This window comes from Harmonia axyridis, chromosome 2, assembly GCF_914767665.1.
Source record: "Harmonia axyridis chromosome 2, icHarAxyr1.1, whole genome shotgun sequence".
Lineage (NCBI taxonomy): Eukaryota > Metazoa > Arthropoda > Insecta > Coleoptera > Coccinellidae > Harmonia > Harmonia axyridis.
This window is the reverse complement of record NC_059502.1, coordinates 33,724,503-33,742,814: the sequence shown is the minus strand read 5'-3', so window position 1 is coordinate 33,742,814 and position 18,312 is coordinate 33,724,503. Positions and strand designations below refer to the sequence as shown.

Here is an 18,312-nt window from a genome sequence, read left to right as displayed (position 1 = left end):
AACAGGTAGAGTCTTAGATATTCTTCCTTACTATTCTGTGAAATGGATATGCAAATCACTATTTACAATTGAAATAACAATTTTATTTTTTGGTTGTTAACCTACGGTGTTCTCAAATACGCCTTAATTAAATGAATATACAAGTTATAATTTTGTATATCCAATAAATTTTAACTATAAGAAAAATTGTATCAAGAAATACGAAATCCATTGAGTATGTCATTTAGTAATTCGTTTACTCAATTGTACAGTTTTAGATAATTCATTTTTTTTGGTTGATTTTAATATCTGTCATGTCAAAATTGTATTTTTAGACAAAAAAGTATATTTCAAAAATATATACAGGGTGTCCCTGCGGATATTCTGCATCCTAAATGACGTCACTGGAAATCCATTTTAGTGGAATACATTTCAAACTACTTAATATAATTTAAAGAAGATTTGATATGATGAACAGTAGTAAGGACCTTTTTAAATATGGCCCTTAAATTTAAATTAGTTCTTTTAATCTACCAGGGGCGGACTAGGTTGCACATTTTAATGCTAACATTTTCAACATCCTCTATAATAAGGAGTAGAAAACAACAAATTTGGATAGCTTGAACATTAAGCTGAAAAAAAGGTACTCTTGTTTATCTTCGATAAAATGAATCGTTCTCGAAGAACGAAAGAATAAATTTCTCTAAAAAAGAACCATGAAATATAATTTTTTTTTATCGGTAACAAAGTGTAATACAAAAGTTATTCAAGGAACAAAAAAGTTCTAGTTTATGTTATTGAATCCGACAAAATTACAAAGATTCTTAACTACGCAGTTTTGGCACAGTAAGGCATGTTATAGTTTACAGTTTTAGAGATTTACCACATTTTCCCCGACACCCTTTATAAAATAGTGAAGGTTTTGGAACAATTATGAAAATGACGAAATGATGAGCGAATGGTTTGGGTCACGAATTCTGGATGGTCTTGAATATACAGGGTGTTACCAAATGAGTGGGAAAGATTTCAGAGGGCGAATTCTTGTCGAAAATCAAAGATTTCCTATGTAAACAAATGCGTTTAGGCTTCTCCTTGCAAAAGTATACCGACGCTTTCAGAAATGAGAACATATTTTTTTATTGAAATTGTTACAGTTAAAGGAATGACATTCTGTGATCATGTTCTACCAAAAAAACAAAAAAAAATTACGAAGAAAAAACCTGACAGCTGTTTTTTTTTAATTCCATTCACAGAAGATCCGTTTATGCACAATGTTGTTTTTCATTTTTCATTAGGAAACTAATACTTTCACGAACATAAGTTACATTTTTTCAATGAATGCACTCTCAACACAATTTTTTTATGTATTGAGAAATTTTGTTTCGTTGAAAGGTTCTGGTGATAAATAAAGAATAAAATTCTTTTTTGGGAATAAGCTCTTATTTTAATGCTCTAAAATGAAGAGAATAAAGTTCAAATCTAAGAAAATCCATCAATGCGTTCTAATTATAAAATTTATATGATATAAAAGCTTGTCGTTTTTTGTGTGTGATAATCTCAGTAAACCCTTTCCTTTGATTATCCTTAGCATAGCGGTGCAAAAAAATTAACTAGTCGTATCGCCTCGCAATATTATTGAATTGGGAATGTTGATTTACTTTTTGTATTTTTCTCAGAACAAGGGCGTAGAAATGGGGGGTAATTACCCCCCTCTAAGATTTTCAAAATTTCAGAAATTTCGCAAAGACGAAGAACGAAAATTTCTCCATAAAATGAACCAATAATAATCATTTTACTTTCCTTTGACATCGACACGTCAATAGAAAATTGGACCCTTTTACGGTTTATGAGTTTATTATCGCTTTCAAGATGCTCGTCTTTGTCCGAGGTTTTTCATTTTCCTTAAACTATCCGCTTTCTCGGTATAGCCATAGCCTCTTATTTGCCATCTGTGATTTTTGCATTCGTCATCGGTATACACTTACCCATTGTTTTTGGTGTTATGTATCATTCTCGTCGCAAAATTTCAATACTGCAGTTATCAAAGAACTGAACTGAGTAATTTGCATCGAAAAATTTTCTAAGTTGTGTTGTACAATTTATTATGTTTCATTCAAATTGCAATTTATTTGTGAAACATCAGTTTTGAATAGACTATATCTACAGGGTGTTTCTAAATTTGAGGTATAAATGAAAATGATAGAATTCGCGGATCATTTCAAGAAAAAAAGTCCTTTAACATGAATCCGCAAACGCTTTGTTTTTGAGATAAAGGTGTTAAAGTTCAAGTTTTCCTCTCAAAGCACCTTTTCTTCACAAGATATTTGACTTGAATTGGCATAGATATTCCAATTTAAAGTTTTCATCATGTGGTATCCTAATTTTGAATGCAAAATCTACAGGGTGAATTTTTCTGGAAGGGTGCCCGCTTCTTTCCTCCAGAATTATTTTTTTGTGAACCACTGGTAGTTTAGAGATATTTAAAAAGAAACTCTGGTTCATTACTACACTTTTTGGTTTGTCGTAGTTTTGTTGTATCTGCAATCCATTTCGGGAAGAGAATTCAAACAGCTCTCTATAGTTCTGAGAAAAATGCAAATTATTGAAAAGATCCAGTTAGGACAGTTAGGTAGCTTCACCAACTCTGTAGCAAATATTCGATAAACTGGTTAAGAATCACAAAAAAAGTAGAACTACAAGAAACACCCTGTATCTCGAAAACAAAGCGTTTGCGGTTTCATGTTTATGGGGCATTTTATTTTTGAAATTATCAAAATTACAAATTTTCTTCGTAACTCCAATTCAGGAATAACCAGTATAAGATGAGAACAATCGAATTGGTAAAAAAAAAATCATTTCAAGTAATTTGGTTCAAACTTCGTTATCAAACCTCTTTTTCTTACATTATAGATATGAGTAAACAATGTCGTCAAAATGTTTTTTTCGATTGCTTTCGCATCTATTATTCATTCTCATTAAATCCCTCCGCAATATTTCCAAAATAACATGGACTTCTTTCCATGATGATTTTATTCTAGTTCGAATAATTCTGATGAAGCCCTTCCTTATCGAGCAAGGTGGTTGTAATCGACTGGCAAGGAAAATGTTTTGGCAACCTTCGAAACCAATCGTAAACTTTATCCCGACACATAAATCACTGTAAGACGGCGCTTTTTCTGGAAAAATCCCCAGCGGAACAGCGTAAGACACGAATGTAATTACGTTGATTTAAGGTATAATAGAAGTGTGTGATGCGAAGATTTATATGAACACGTTTCCTCGACACTATTATTGTTGCTGAAACAACATTTTCTTCTCCTTACCTTTCAATTTGTTACGTCTTCATTATGAAGGACATCAAAACGTTTTTATGGTTATGGAACTGAAGAATTGAAGAGGAATCGTAATAATGTTCCTACAAATGTCACAGCGATTTTACGGAGGTACTTACTATTGAATTTTACGGTAATAATAGAAAATGTCTTCACTTAATAAGAAAATTATAAAAAATCGGTACGAAATTCAAACGGAGGATTATTGTTTTCCCTATGAAGAATGTTATCTACAGAATTTGAATGCAAAGATTTAATACTTTAAAAATTTTGAAATATATAATTTAATTATTGGATGGTGACTAGGGGCATTTTTATAATGATATTTCCACTTGTATTATTTATCTACACAGGTCAAAACTACAAAATGAATTATAAAATGTTGTGGATCCACATACAATGGCGTCCTTGATAACAGGAGTGCTTCAAATCGAATTGAGGTCGTTAAATATTTTAGTGTTTTTGATTTTGATTATTGCTTCGTGGAGAACTTATTTCACTTATTTCACGGTCTTTTGCACGCGATAATTATTCATTCAAATGCAACAGATTGTGAATACATACAAGCTTTGCTAAGGTCATTCACAATCTTGTTATTTTATTTTCATATTCTATTTGATGTAATGGTGATGAATAAATTATTATTATTATTATTATTATGACTTACAACAAATTCACAGCATTTAGAAAATTCCGACTTGGTACATAAAGATTCATATAGCAATGTCAATTTGTAATAATTAATATTTTTGGCACTACGAAAAACTAGAATGATAATGAATCCCAATGAAAGGTAGATATAATATATTATAAACAGGAATAGTGAATTTCATAAAAAAAATTAGTTATTCTGCAATGTCATTGTTAATCGTTGATAGGTTGTTTGTCATTCTGCTAAACGGAAATGTGTCGATCAAAACTTCACTTATTATAATTCCCGGGCCTAACCAGTAAAAACACATTTTTTTTAAATTCGACTTTATTCGTCAACATTCATCTTCAACATTGATATAAGCACACCTCTACCTCAATAGGAAGATTCGTCTTTGCTTCCCAAATATACTTTCGGTAATCACTTCTTCATTTAAGCGAAAAATTTTTCCCTGTATCATTCTTTTGAGGTTTGCAGAAAGCCACTGGGAGCCAGATCTAGACAATAATCTGGTTGACCAATCAGCTGAAAGCGCAAGTGGTTTTCTTTGACCATGTTTTTCATCGATTTATGACAAGGAGCTTTGTCTTGAAGAAAGAGGTTTAATCCTTTTACATTTGGGGGCGTTTTTTCTTCATTCGTGGAGAGTTGACTCTGCTACAACGCGGTGGCCCTCATAAACTCGCCGGGGCGACACCCATAACGTCACCTCTCAGTTAAACAGACCCACTACACACTTCCCTGCCAGCACCGCCACCGGGTGGCGGTGCCAGGCCGACAAGCCGAAAATATCGTACCGCGTGTTCAAAATTATCGTACATTATCGTACATATTATCGTATCCCACTGATTTTTATCGTACACATTCGAAATAAAGGAAATTTTTGCGAGAATATGATAATTTGTGGACAAGGATGAAAAAACAAGCAATATATCGAATAAGTAATATATTTTTTATTTAAACAAAACGATAAATGAATAATTAATTAATTATTAGGCAAGATCAGACAACCTGCATTATCCTATTCACAGACTGTCGGTGACGGAAAAACATCCATCTTATAATTCTAATATGTACATAAGATTGTACAATGAACTTGAAAAAAAATAAAAAATTAACAATTGAACATTTGCTCCCATAACCACATATAAAATAATATGAATCTAAATAATTGAATTGATTGGAAATACAGAGATATATCTTCGTAAAAATTCTCTATAAAATAAATGTCATCAAAAAAACGATTTTCTTATATGAAATGAATATATTCAAATCTGAAATATTCAGCCACACAAATTTGTCAATGAAATTCCAGTTACAACAATTGTTTTTCACTAAACAGAATACCAAATGGGAGATAATGGTAATTGTTATATTTTCAACTGAATTTTGAACACCATCTGTTTTTAATGAGGACCCTTCGTCCCTCCGGAGTTCGGATATTCCATGATTCTTTGTATTTATTTTCAGCCGACAGTCACCAAAGAAGTTTTATGATTTTATTATGTTTAAGTAGGTTCGTTCTCCTAGATTCACGTAGAACGTAGAACCCCAATGAACAATGAATTGATTCATCGGAACATTCTTGAGTCTAGAGATTCCCAACCGTCTCGGTTAGATTTTTTAAAACTACTAAAATCTATCAAATGATTTCTTCCTACTAAAAACTTCCTGAAAATGCAATAAACTACTGAAAAATTGGATATCTACTAAATCTGGTCATACTGAGTTTCATTATATTTTGAGTATCTATGGACACTAGCTCAAATGATAGGTACACTGAAATTATCGTACAAAACGCTATTATCGTACATGCGGTATCGTACATAGTATTGAGCAGCAAATTATCGTACAAAACGATAATTATCGTACGAACGGCAACCCTGCGCCACCCTAGCAGAGGAGGAGGTGCGCAGGTATACTTCGGGGGAGAGAGCGCAAGCGAGCTATGATGGCGGAAATGCAAAGCTCAGCGTGCTATCGGCTTGTATCCGATCAACACGCTGAGAGTCGTGAAGTTGAGCGGGGCATAATAATCAAAAATCATCAAAGGTGCCGCATTATAATCATAAATAACCAGATGTTGCGTAATCCCCTCATAGTGCTGTTTACAAGTTTACGTTAAAAAAACACATTCATTCATCAGACAGAATTTTTTTGCCACTTGGGGCGGCTTCTGCACTATTTTTCTTTTCAATTCTTCAATATTCAGAATGTTGATTGCTCAGAATGGAAAGCAAAATATACGAGAAACGATTTAATTTCACCATTTACAACTATTATTATTATTATTTGAACTGGGGTCCTTTTGGTTCAGTAAGCCTTCCGGGAACTACCATTTACAACTAATCCTTCTCAAGAAATATAAGAAGTTTTATTATTTTGTACCGCATTCCATTATATTATGATATTTTTCATTTTTTACATCAAATGATGGTTCATCCGATTGTTTTGCTCGAAACCTTGAAGAAAAAAAAACAAAAAAAGCTTTTTATGAAGTCTGACCAGAACAACCTGAAACCGCAGGGTCCTCTCAAGAGGGACAGCAAATAACTTTTTTCAAGAAAACTAGATTACTTAAAGAATGAATTGAATTTTTTTTTTAATTTCAACGAATATCACAAATGATTTTTTTGTCAAATTCACTAACCTAGACATTTTTCCATCGAGAATATCTGCACCATATATATTCGAATTAAAAATAATGTTCATCCGCATCATCCGGTTGTTTTATTTAATCATATTGGAGAAACAAAACGAAATATTCGAGTGTTTTATGAAGTCGATACTCAGCAGAAGAATCTGAAACCTGAATTCAATTAATATATTTTACATTTATTCATAAGAATTCAGTTTTAGCATTCTGTAGAGTAGGCTCCTGTTAGGGCGCCAAATTGGGTCTCTGCCTAGGCCCCTAGGGTGGCAGTTTGGCTAGCGACGGCCCTGAGTCTATTCGGATTGAATTTGTAATGGTAACATATTCCTCATATTTTCGAACTAAATTGCGCCTACGAAATCCGAATTTCTGGCAAAACAACATCTATACTGGCTCCAGTTATGCTATAGGATCCAGTCTATAGACTGAAGGCTAGCAATTAATTCATCTAATTCCAAAAAATGTAGCAACCTATTGTTATTCTCCTCATATATCATTCCGAAATTGAATGGGAATGTTACCATCAATTTCTGCCATTCCATCATTCACACATTTATATGGTTTCGATATTATGGAATAATATAAAACAGAAATAACAACGAGCTATTTGAACAAGGATATTATTATTCTGTAGAAACGAACAGGCGAAAATTGCGGAAATCATTTTGATATGTATCATTGTTAATGGTGATTTATTTATCCATAAATTCCAGAAAGCCTGACGGAAAATCGAATCTCACCAGATGTTTATTTGTTGGCAGAACTATATTCGTTCCGTGTATATGTGTGTTGGTAGAGGAATGTTACATTTTATGTGGGCAATCAATCTAAAATGCTCCAAGGGCACTCTGAGCTTGAATGAAATCAAGCTGTAATGATTTATTGCAACACTTCTCATAGTTTGGGGTGTTATATTGATTAATTATACTGTTCAATGCAGAGTCTCATTAAAATTGAGCTGCAATTTTATTTCGCAGTAATTCATGGAATAACAGGGAACTGCTGTGAAAAAGCTGAGGTAATTGGGAAAATAAAGATTTCTAATTTCATGGAAAATATCCCTACTTGGTAGAATGATAAGAAGTATTATGAAATGAATAAATTGGATTAACAGCTAGCGTATTAGTATTTATAAATAAAAACTCTTCTCAAAAGCATAAAAGTGCTTTTGAATTGGCTCTTTTCGAGATCTGGTTCCCCGAACTACTAGGTACTATTTGGTCAAGATATTTGTTATTTTCGAATTTTGAGAATCTCAAACGAAACGATAAGTTTCAAGATTCACTGATGACGAATCAGTGGTCAAATTAATTCTGAACTCATAATTTTCAAAATTACATTTCATCGTTAAAGAGATAAGGATCTACTTCTTTTCTTCGCTATTGAAAATAACCGGATGTTCTGTAACTATTTAAATGGCCTCTAGCAGAAATTGTTTTAACAGAATACAGTCCAGAATCCAGATGATTGGCGTCCACAATTCAAAACAAGTTCTTGAAGTCAGCGAAAATTTTAAAGCATTAGTTCTGCAATTATATTAGATATGTAGTGCCTATCTCTTGAGAAATCGGCATTTGATGCTTTTGGTGTTAACTTAGCACAAACATTTTCGACTTGAGAAAAAATTTCTGTAACACTAATTACTACTTAATGGTACTTTTAGAATCGTCATGAAGAAATATACCGTTTTCATGTCAATTCCGATTATTTTCTAAGCACTAATATTTTTGAATTGAGAAAAAAATCCTATACCACTGATTAGTGCTTAATTAGTGCACATTGGTGCTTTTGGAATCATCATAAAAAATATACCGCTTTCAAGATATTGCTATTTATTTATTTTGAGGCTGATTTCGCACTTGGCACCAACATTTTCAAATCACTCAAAAATTTCTATACCCGTAATTAGTGCCTATTGGTGCCTTTGGAATCGTTATCAAAAAATATACCACTGTCAAGGTATTGTTGATTATGTTTTTAATATACCGCTATCTATGGGGTTTTATATGCGAGTCATTTTTATACGTTACTTCCTAAAGAGTATATGATACCTTTGCATATCTCTAGTATCTAAATTATTAAATTATATTCATATCAAACTTATCGAAATGTTCATTCAGTGCAGAGAATAACAAATTCATGGAATTTTCAACTTAATATTCAAATTAAATAAAATTAAAAAAATTTCCACGAATTTTAATGCATTTTTCAACAACTGGATGGCAAACACTATGGCTTCATCAGGTGAATTTTACATCAACTGATACAAATAACAAATCAGAGCTTGTAGACAAAATTATAATATAGGTAACAAAATTTGAAAGTTGACAGAAATTTCATAAAGATTAAAAAGGACCCCATGCATAAAATTTACAGGTAGGTTTGTCGCCTTAGATCAACAAAATATCGGAAAATTTTGAATGCTGGGGATACGTTTACATCTATTTGTTAATTCAGAAGAAACTCATCCCAATTGTTGAATATCTACCGATAGTTTGAAAATCCCAGGCGGCGTACCTCCAATTTCATTCAATAATTAATCTCCAATAGGAACCATATCCATAAAATACTTTCTATTAATTTATGTATTGAATAGGTTTGTCGAATTATTGTTTAGACAGGTCTGGCGAGACGAGAGGGGGGCGATGGAGACTTACCCGATCCCGTGATTTTTGGTGGCCCGTAATTTTCAATCCCGTAATAAAATAAATATAGTTAAAAAAATAAGTGGCATTTCATGAAATAAGTAAAAAAAATCAAAATTTAAAATCGACGTCTTAATAGTCTTTCGAATAACAAATTTAAATCCAGAGGTAAAATAAAACATCCGATTCATATTTCATTTTTTTATTCAGATCGTGTAAACATTTCTCAGATGACATAAGATGCAGCTAAATAATTGGATGCATAGTATGGAGAAACGTAAGGAGATGCTAAAAGTGGTGCACCTGGAGCTGCAACATACGAAGCTGCTACTGGTACTGGAGCTGCAACAAGTGGAGCTGCTAAAGCGTTGTAATTCCTTACGAAAGCTTGAGAACTAGTGGCTGTGACAACAGCTGGAGCTATAGCAGGGGCTGCTGCTACAAGTGGGGCAGCTGCCAATACTCCTGGTTTCGCTTCGGCTTTGGCTTCGGGCTCTGGAGCAGCCATCACTCCGTAGGTGAAGAGAGCAACAGTTACGATAACCTAAAACGAAATAGTCTATTGAATCTAGCACCTCTCATTAAATGCAAGGCACATTTCCTCGACCTTGTCTTTACTCATCACGATACATTAAGATTGGACGAACTGTCCTCAAATAAAAAACGATTAAAATTAGGACATAATTTCCTTAATTGTAACCGACGATAAAGCTTCATTTCTATTTGATGTATGATCGATGATGTTGAAGAAATGTATTTTTCTAATATTCTGATAGATTAGATATCGGGGAAAACATTATAACTACTTGTTAGTTGTACTCACCAATTTGAACATTTTCTTGGTTGTTGTTTGATGTGTGTCACTTGAAAGATTGATAAGTAGATGAACATTCGGGTGTATATTTATAGTTCTTCAATGGTCGTTGATGAAATGTATTGCAAGGATATTGAATTGGAAATAATTAGATGTCGAAAGCGTTATCAACGACTTAAAACTTATTTGGTATTCCAATATTGTTTTCAGTTCATGAACTCGGTTACTCTGAAATCCATGAAATACGGAAGGTGAATATTTCACCTCGCTTTTCCATCCAAAGGAACTCTCAACCTCAAATTTTATGGAATGTTCACTTCGTCAAAAAGTCTAATAAACATTATTCTCTGTAGTTTTGGTATAGTTTGATTTTTTCTATTTCTAAACTATAGAGAATGAGTTGTTATGCATGGATAATAACCAACATCCTGTGACAAGAAATTAACATTTTGAATGTACTTTTATACGTAGGGCGGTAGGTACAGTGTCGGATCACCATATCAGCACAATAAGTGCCTGCTAGGTTCCTCACGAGCAGGATGGAATGAATGAATCAATTAAACGCAGAAACAAATTTTGAAAAGGATTGTTGCTAGTATGAATCTTCTAACTACTCTTTTACTTGCTTTCCGAGGTCCCAGACATAAGGAGAATAATCCGAAAGAAAAAAAATTTTTGTCCTGCATTTAGTATTTATCTTAAATCGTTAGTTCGAGAGTTCATTGCAGGCCAAATTTGACCAGATGCTAGTCCGATCGCCGAGGGCCTCCGGCTCACGGGAGCCTCCAGCCAAACTAAACTGAAGGAATTTTTGAAAGATATATTTTTTTAATATCAAGATTATTTTATTTTAGTGTTTCACTTCAATTTTGCGGAGATGAGATAATTAATTTCGTGATAAAGAGTAGTAAAGAACTTGCCAAAAAACTGATAAGATAAAATCGCCAATTACTAAACTAACACTGTGTTAAGAGTTTCTGTTGTATTCATGTTGAGTGAGTTTTACGCATGGAATACCTCATTTAATTCGGAAACGAATCTCATGATTTAGGTATATAGATTTTGATGCTTTCAGATCTTCCCTTTTTCCGGAATCATGATGAACTTTATTAGTTCAAATAGATAACCCTGTATACTTTGTGCTTTTCGAAATCCCTAAAAAATACGTACACAAGGTGCAAAAAAACGCAATATGTTGATAATATATTTGGTAAAATTTAAATTCGTATAGGTTTCTTATTTTAAGGTCAATATTCAAAATTTTTCAGTACCTATAAACTATAGATACAATTATCAATTTCAACTTGCATCTTCAGTCTTTTGTTTAATGTTGGCTCTTTAATGACATGGTTAATCAGAAGTTTGTTGTTAATTCCTAATTTTGAAACATCCTGTGGCATAATATCGAGGTAATTTTTTCAAATTAACAATTTTCATCGAGAACCATTCCTTTTCAACATTTTGTTTTTTGGTTTATGGCTTGAAGTGAACTAGTTCAATTGCTCATTGTGCCATAATCTCAGTGCGAAAGCTGTAGTATGAAGTCGCCCAATGAGAATTGTCTGAATCGCCCAATGAGATGGTAACAATATGTTGTTTTCAGTTATAATGATAAATGATAATCAATCAGTTCAAAATTTATTTATAAAAACTTATTGAATTCAAGTCAAAAACTTCAAAACAAATCGATTCAACTGTAACGTAAATAACTTGAAGAAATGATCTTTTTTTTTAATTCAGATCAATATTTTGCATTACCCCCCTTAGCTTTTACTACTGCTGCATACGTCGGTTAATACCGTCGATTAAGTTTCGAACAGCATCTTGAGGAACATTTCATTTTCTTAAGTAAACCGTTGATGACAAGTTCCTTTCTTTTTTGAAAATGAACTAGTGCACTTAAAGCCATGAATCAAAAAACAAAATGTTAAAAAGGAACGCTTCTTGATGAAAATTGCTAATTTGAAAAAAATTTCCCCTCGATATTATTCCACAGGATGTTTCAAAATAAGAGTTTAACAACAAACTTCCGATTAACTCTGTATAGTGACTAATTTTTAGTGAAAGAGTAAATATACAAGTTTAAATTAATAATTTTATCTGCAGTTTACTGAAAAAATGTTAACCTTGAACTAAAAATAAGAAAATCATGAGACATAGTGTACTCAATATTTCATTCAAAACCACATTTGCTGCTGTGAGAGAACGCAATGGTTCTCATCTTATTTCTTGAAGGGGGCTCAAATCAGCATCTAGCCGAGGGCCACCGGTAGAGCCAGACCAGGCTTGGATCATTCGTACAGATTTTCTCAAGTGAATTTTCAATTATATTCTTTTATGTGTAGTGACTCCGTTCTGTCTACTCACACTTCGGCCCCGGCGGATTTAAAAGGGTCGTTGCGTTGCAACAGGGTTACCTTCACAGATTACGGATAACATAGATAGAACACTCGCCTTCCCCCACCCGAAATTAAGTTTTAGTTCTTGGCCCACGCGCTTGGAACCGCTGCAAGTCATTTGTTTACGTTTGGTTTGCTCTTGCAATATTATTTTAACCTAGAAGCTGAAAATAGACGTTTGTCATTGAAGTTGTTCAACTAAGTACAATTCTCGTACGCCGTAGAAATTCATTTGAAGAAAAAAATATACTTCCAAATTTCGAGGTAAGTGCTTCAATCTAACAAGTTTCAATTAAATAAATAATGCATATATTATTTTATCAGAATGCCTAGACTAAAGAAATGTTGTGTACAAGGATGTACCGATGAGACAAGTACAAGAAATCATTTCCCTCAGAGTAATTTGGATTAATTCAATAACTGGCTCCAAATGATCCAACCAAGATATTGGCAACAATTCAGTAGGCATCGAATTTATGAAGGTTATTTTGTGTGCCATTCACATTTTGATAAAAAATATCATCTTCCAGGAAGCCATCGTGGTCTTACTTGCAATGCCATACCTACAATCAGTATTCCAGGTAATTTTATCGAATTACTCAATTTTATTCATATTTAAACCCCTTAAATTTTTGTTCCATGTGTACTGTCCAATGGAGCTGTAGTATATTCTGGTTTAAACGATACTAAGAATTAGGCGTTACATAGTATATATTTCAGTAATAGTTATAGGATGTAGTATGTTTCTAGTTTGTTGGTTTTTGAATTCTGATGAACATTTGATTTTTTGTAGGTACTGTATGCACTGATTGATTCTCTCAATGTATCAAAGATTCGAAATACACAGGGTAAGTTTTTGAAGGAACCAATAACCACAAAATCGGAACATGAAATATTTTGGAAAAAATCAATAAAAATTTTTGAAAACATGTATTTCTATGATGAAAAAAAACAAAAAAATGTGGTGGTACCTACCATAAAAAATTTTATTTGGACTTTAAAAGCTTTCGTTTACCTTAAGAGGAGGTTGTTAACTGAAAAAAATTTCAAGTATATCTTGACTGGTGCTTTCAATCAAGATTGCCTTGAAAATTTTTTCAGTTATATCCGAGGGCATGGTGTAAGGAACACTAATCCAAATATTGGCCAGTTTATGTCCTCTTTCAAATGCCTTACTTTGAATAACTTCATGTCCTCCCATTCTGTAGGTTCCAACTGTGAAGAGGATTTAACATCACATTGTTTGGATAATCTAAAATCATTTGTTTTATCAAAATTTCCTTTACCTCAAAATGTTGTGCTTGAAGATTTAAATATAGTTATTCCGAAATTAATAGTCCTTGAACAAAAATCAAAATTTAGTAGATGTACTTTAGTTTATATGTGTGGATTCATTTGTAAAATTTTATTTAAAGATAAATTGATCAAACAATGTGATAAGTGTAAAAAAAATTTAACCTTTAACAGTGAAGAATTGGGGGACATGGATTTTATTCAGGTAAGGCAGTATAAACACGGAAAGTTGACAAAACCTGGGCAATGTGTATCATTTTTATTTCGGCATTCTCTAAATTACCTTTTCTATATTATTCCGCGAATTTGTGAAAAAAAAAACATTTCCCTCTATTTAAAATCGTTTCTAATGAAATATTTGGACTTCAAAATTTTAAATTGTAATGAACATATGTTGGGGGAAAAAGTATGTGAGACAATAATAAGGTGTTCCTTGCACTGGTGGTGCAAGCAGGTAAACGAAATTATGAGTGGTACCGACACAAAATTTTCCAAGTTCCTTCTAACTTCCCCTAGTGAAGAATTTATTGATCCTATAAAAATAGGGGCAAAAAGGATCTTTGATACAAAGAGAAAAAAGAAATGATTTATTTATTCAATTTTATATTTATTTATTTATTTATATATTTATTCATTCATTTATTCATATATTTATTTATTCAAATTAATTTATTCATGTTATTCATTTTTGTTGAAAGTAATTTTATTATTGTTGAAACTAATTTATTCTTTTATTGTTTGAACTAATTTATTTATTTAATGTTGATGCTCCTTTATTATTTCAATGTTGATTTATTTATACATATATTGTTTATTTTTTGTTGATTTTTTTATTTTTGTTTACTGCTAATAAATTATATGTTTATTCTACTATCGACTTTTATTTGCACAAAATGTAATATCATCACATATTATACCAGTTATTTATAAAAAAATTCAAATGGTTTTTGGTCATCATAGCACCAAACTCCATTTGGATTGCTTAATATTTCGTTAATAAATTCAAAACAAGTATAGGAAAACCAGTCACTTCAAATTTCCCGCGTTTGTCGAGTTTGTTCTTGGCCCATCCACCAGGGGGAGTTAATTTCAAATGATTCTACTTTAGGTAGGGGAGTGTCCCATCTATGATATCCGTAATCTGTGGTTACCTTTCACGATGGTGGGAAGGATGTGTCTTAGGCAGAGATCACTGGATTGCCTAACTGAAGAGTCCACCAGCGATCTCGGGGCGAAACACCAAATCTCGTAACTTGGCTCGAGAGAGACTCGTCAAAGTTGTGACACCAACGTGATGGTGGAAAGCTGCAGCATTGGAGCGCAGAGGTGACTCACTGCCTTGCTCAACGTTGCGGCTTCTGGCGCCGATGGCACGCTGAGCCTTGCGTTTTCGCCTTCACAGCTCACATGCGCTCTCTCCCCCTAAATACGTACCTCCTTCTATGGTACGTCGTCAGCATTGGTGGGGGAGTATGTAGTGACCCTGTCGGCTCACAGATGGCGCTAAGGGATTTCGCGCCACACTACTTCAGACCCGGCGGATTTAAAGGGGTCGTTGCAACGCAACAGGGTCACCTCTCCACGAGGGAGTGTCTTGGGCAGAGATCGCTGGATAGCCAAACTGATGAGTCCACCAGCGATCTCGAGACGAAACACCAAACCAAACCCCAGGGAGAGGGCACACCTCGTAACTTGGCTCGAGAAAGACTGGCCAAAGATGTAAAAGTAAAAGAAGAAATCATAAGAGAAGTTCGAGAGGCTATATTATATTTATTCAATTATTGTCGATTCCACTGTTGCACATATATATAATAATAATAATAATAATCTTTATTTTTCTGACCTTAAATCAGTACAGGTGTACTGGTACCAAGGCTCCAACTCATATAACAAATCTAAATTAACAAATCACTTCTATACCTAAATCATGTCGATCAACTCACATTCATTTTGAGGCATGTAAACAAAAGAGGTGAAATGAACAAGAGATTTTCACCAGAGATCACCATGATGATGAATATCTACAAAATACCGTGTTAAAAATATTGATTGAATTAATATCCAACTATGTAGAGGCAACATATGTCAGGTAAATTTGTAGGACTTCAGATCCGTATAAGATCAAATTGCCCGCAACAGCATATTACCATAGTATAAGGAAAGGATAGTAAGCCAGTGTAGTGCTTTTTTCGATTTTGTTGATGTTGAATGCCATCTAGTTGCACTCACGTTAAGCCTCGAATTTTACTGTCAAAAAATTGGTCCGTAAAGTGGAGCCCTCTGAAAGAATTGGTGTTATTTTGAAGAACTAAAACATTTGAAATAGAGTGGTCAGAAGATTTCTATATTTTGATATTTTTTCTGCTCTACAATAAGAATTTACGCCAGTGGCGTGTATTTGTGATAAACAAGTACAATGCTACAAGTTATCATGAAATCACTAATCAGGTCCAGTCGTCATGAATTGATATCTCTAGGTTTTTTCAGGATTGATGAATGGAATAAACTCCATTTTCCGGGATATCGATATTGCAATTGAATATATTTGAAGAATATTCGATTGATATTGTTTTGTTATAGATTGAGTGAGAATAGGTAAAGTTTCTATCAACATTAATTTCCTAATGTCGTAAGTTCCAATGAAATTTCTCAAAAGCTATATTTAGCATTTGACAGTTGGTTTCGATCATTTTTTCCCAACCTTTTACCATTCTTAGAGTTATGTATTTTATTATTCGACTGTAATAATATTTTCTGACCGAAAAATCAGCCCATGTTTTTATGAATATTTGAAGAAAAGTTTACCTTAAACAACCAAATTATATTGAAATATCTCAATGATGTTGAAAATAAATAAAATCATGTTTTATTTTTATATTTACCTTATATTTAAAATTGAAATGAATATTTTCGGGTTGTAGTTTGTGGATTGAACATATCAATGGATTTTTCATATAGCTCAGGAGCTTGAAATATTAGAGGTTTCCTAGTAATACATCTTTTTTGGTAAAAATGAAGGAAAAAACTTGAAAATTGGAAAATTCAGTTTTAATATCAAATAAAAGAAATTTTATAAAGAAAAGTTCAAGAGTTGGTAGAGACAGATGGTATTTTAGTTCTTCTATACATAGGTACTAAGCAAATAGCCACTCTTAGTGCTGTGCAGTTTTGTTTATAAAGTAAATAAGCTACTTTATTAAATCCAAGCTCAACCATTAACGAAGAAAGAACTGAAAATGATTTTTTAAATCAGAATCGTTGTTATCCTTGTTTAATTAAAACTCTTAGCTCTCTGGTTAACATCAGTTCTACAAGATCTTGTTCTAAATCTGTTATTTATCCAGCATTTGAGAAAGGACCTATTGCCTCAATCCCTTCAATATTCAAGTAAATGATAACAAGTGAGTATCAAGGTGAATTTAGATGTCAGAAATACATTAAAGAATTTAGCTACGACCAGGTCAGAAGCTTTCGATTTCTAATTCAATAAAAATTTAGAGAGATTTCCTCAAATTTTACTGAATTAGAAATCAAAAGTTTCTGTTTTTTTTTTTTTTTGGAAGGAAACAATATGATGTATTTTTTCGATACTCTCTATTATTTGAATTCAACCCGCACCAATTCTTTACAAAATAATTTTCTATGGGAATAAAGCTTTTCCGATATAAGACAGTATACGATATTGATGAAGGTTATTGAGTCTCAGTGCTGCCCTGGTGATAATGAATTTGATGCTTTGAAAAGTACACAGTTTCAGTCAATAAAACCTTGTAATCATGAAGATACTGAGCGAATGCTCTTGCAACCATCAATAATCATTATGAATTAACTGGCAATTATTTCTTTGAAGTTGGCAAAAATAACAAATTAGGTACCGAAACCCATATATTTGATGGTTTCCTTGTCACTATATATAAAAACCGTGTAGCAACTTGCAACGGATAAAAAATGTGGGCTCAAAAATTCATTGACAGAAAGGCTTATTCAAGATCGACTCAAGAATCAAATCCCAATACAATACATAGAATGGAAATCCCACAATAAGCATTCAAAATTAGCATTGCTACAAATTACATCTGCAACAGAGTCTACCTGCAAGGTAGTCAGCCATATGTTAATGAAAATATTTTGGTAGTATGACAACAATTCCATTTATGATATGTTGAAACTCAATGAAAGCCTCAATTTTGATGACGCCATTTCATTATGATTTGAATTATTGTGGAATAAAGAGAATTATTTATTTATTTTTAGTAGTCCCACAATCGAATAGCTCGAACCGAAGTGACATTAGAAAAATATTCTATTTTATCTTTATATTTTGAAGGTTATTTGGACTTTCCTTCTGTTCGTACAATATATATATATATATATAAGTTGTTTTGCTTTTCTGTTCATTTGTAACGAATTTAAATCAATAAAGTCCTATTTTCTAAAAATGGGACTTTATTGATTATTATTCGACTTTTGCCTATACGCGTAGGATTTATCCTCGCCGTCGGCTTCTCACTCCTCGCTAAGAGGAACATTCACTCAATCCCA

General features: G+C 32.8%; 2 protein-coding genes across 3 annotated transcripts; one reads left to right on the top strand and one right to left on the bottom strand.

The window, feature by feature from the left end:
* Positions 1-9,450: 9,450 nt before the first annotated feature.
* Positions 9,451-10,410, bottom strand: LOC123671986 (cuticle protein 16.5-like). The gene is made up of 2 exons (XM_045605912.1): positions 10,088-10,410; positions 9,451-9,808 (listed from the first exon to the last, which is right to left on the bottom strand). The coding sequence occupies exons 1-2, from the start codon at positions 10,097-10,099 to the stop codon at positions 9,491-9,493; spliced, it is 330 nt and encodes a 109-aa protein (XP_045461868.1). The 5' UTR covers positions 10,100-10,410; the 3' UTR covers positions 9,451-9,490.
* A 2,103-nt stretch (positions 10,411-12,513) lies between these two features.
* Positions 12,514-14,466, top strand: LOC123671985. Of its 2 annotated transcripts, XM_045605911.1 has the most exons (4): positions 12,514-12,741; positions 12,802-12,938; positions 13,008-13,058; positions 13,271-14,466. In XM_045605911.1, the coding sequence occupies exons 3-4, from the start codon at positions 13,032-13,034 to the stop codon at positions 14,354-14,356; spliced, it is 1,113 nt and encodes a 370-aa protein (XP_045461867.1). In that variant the 5' UTR covers positions 12,514-12,741; positions 12,802-12,938; positions 13,008-13,031; the 3' UTR covers positions 14,357-14,466. The 2 variants fall into 2 exon arrangements, with proteins under 2 accessions (XP_045461867.1, XP_045461866.1); XM_045605910.1 differs by having other exon boundaries at positions 12,515-12,741; positions 12,802-13,058.
* Positions 14,467-18,312: the final 3,846 nt, after the last annotated feature.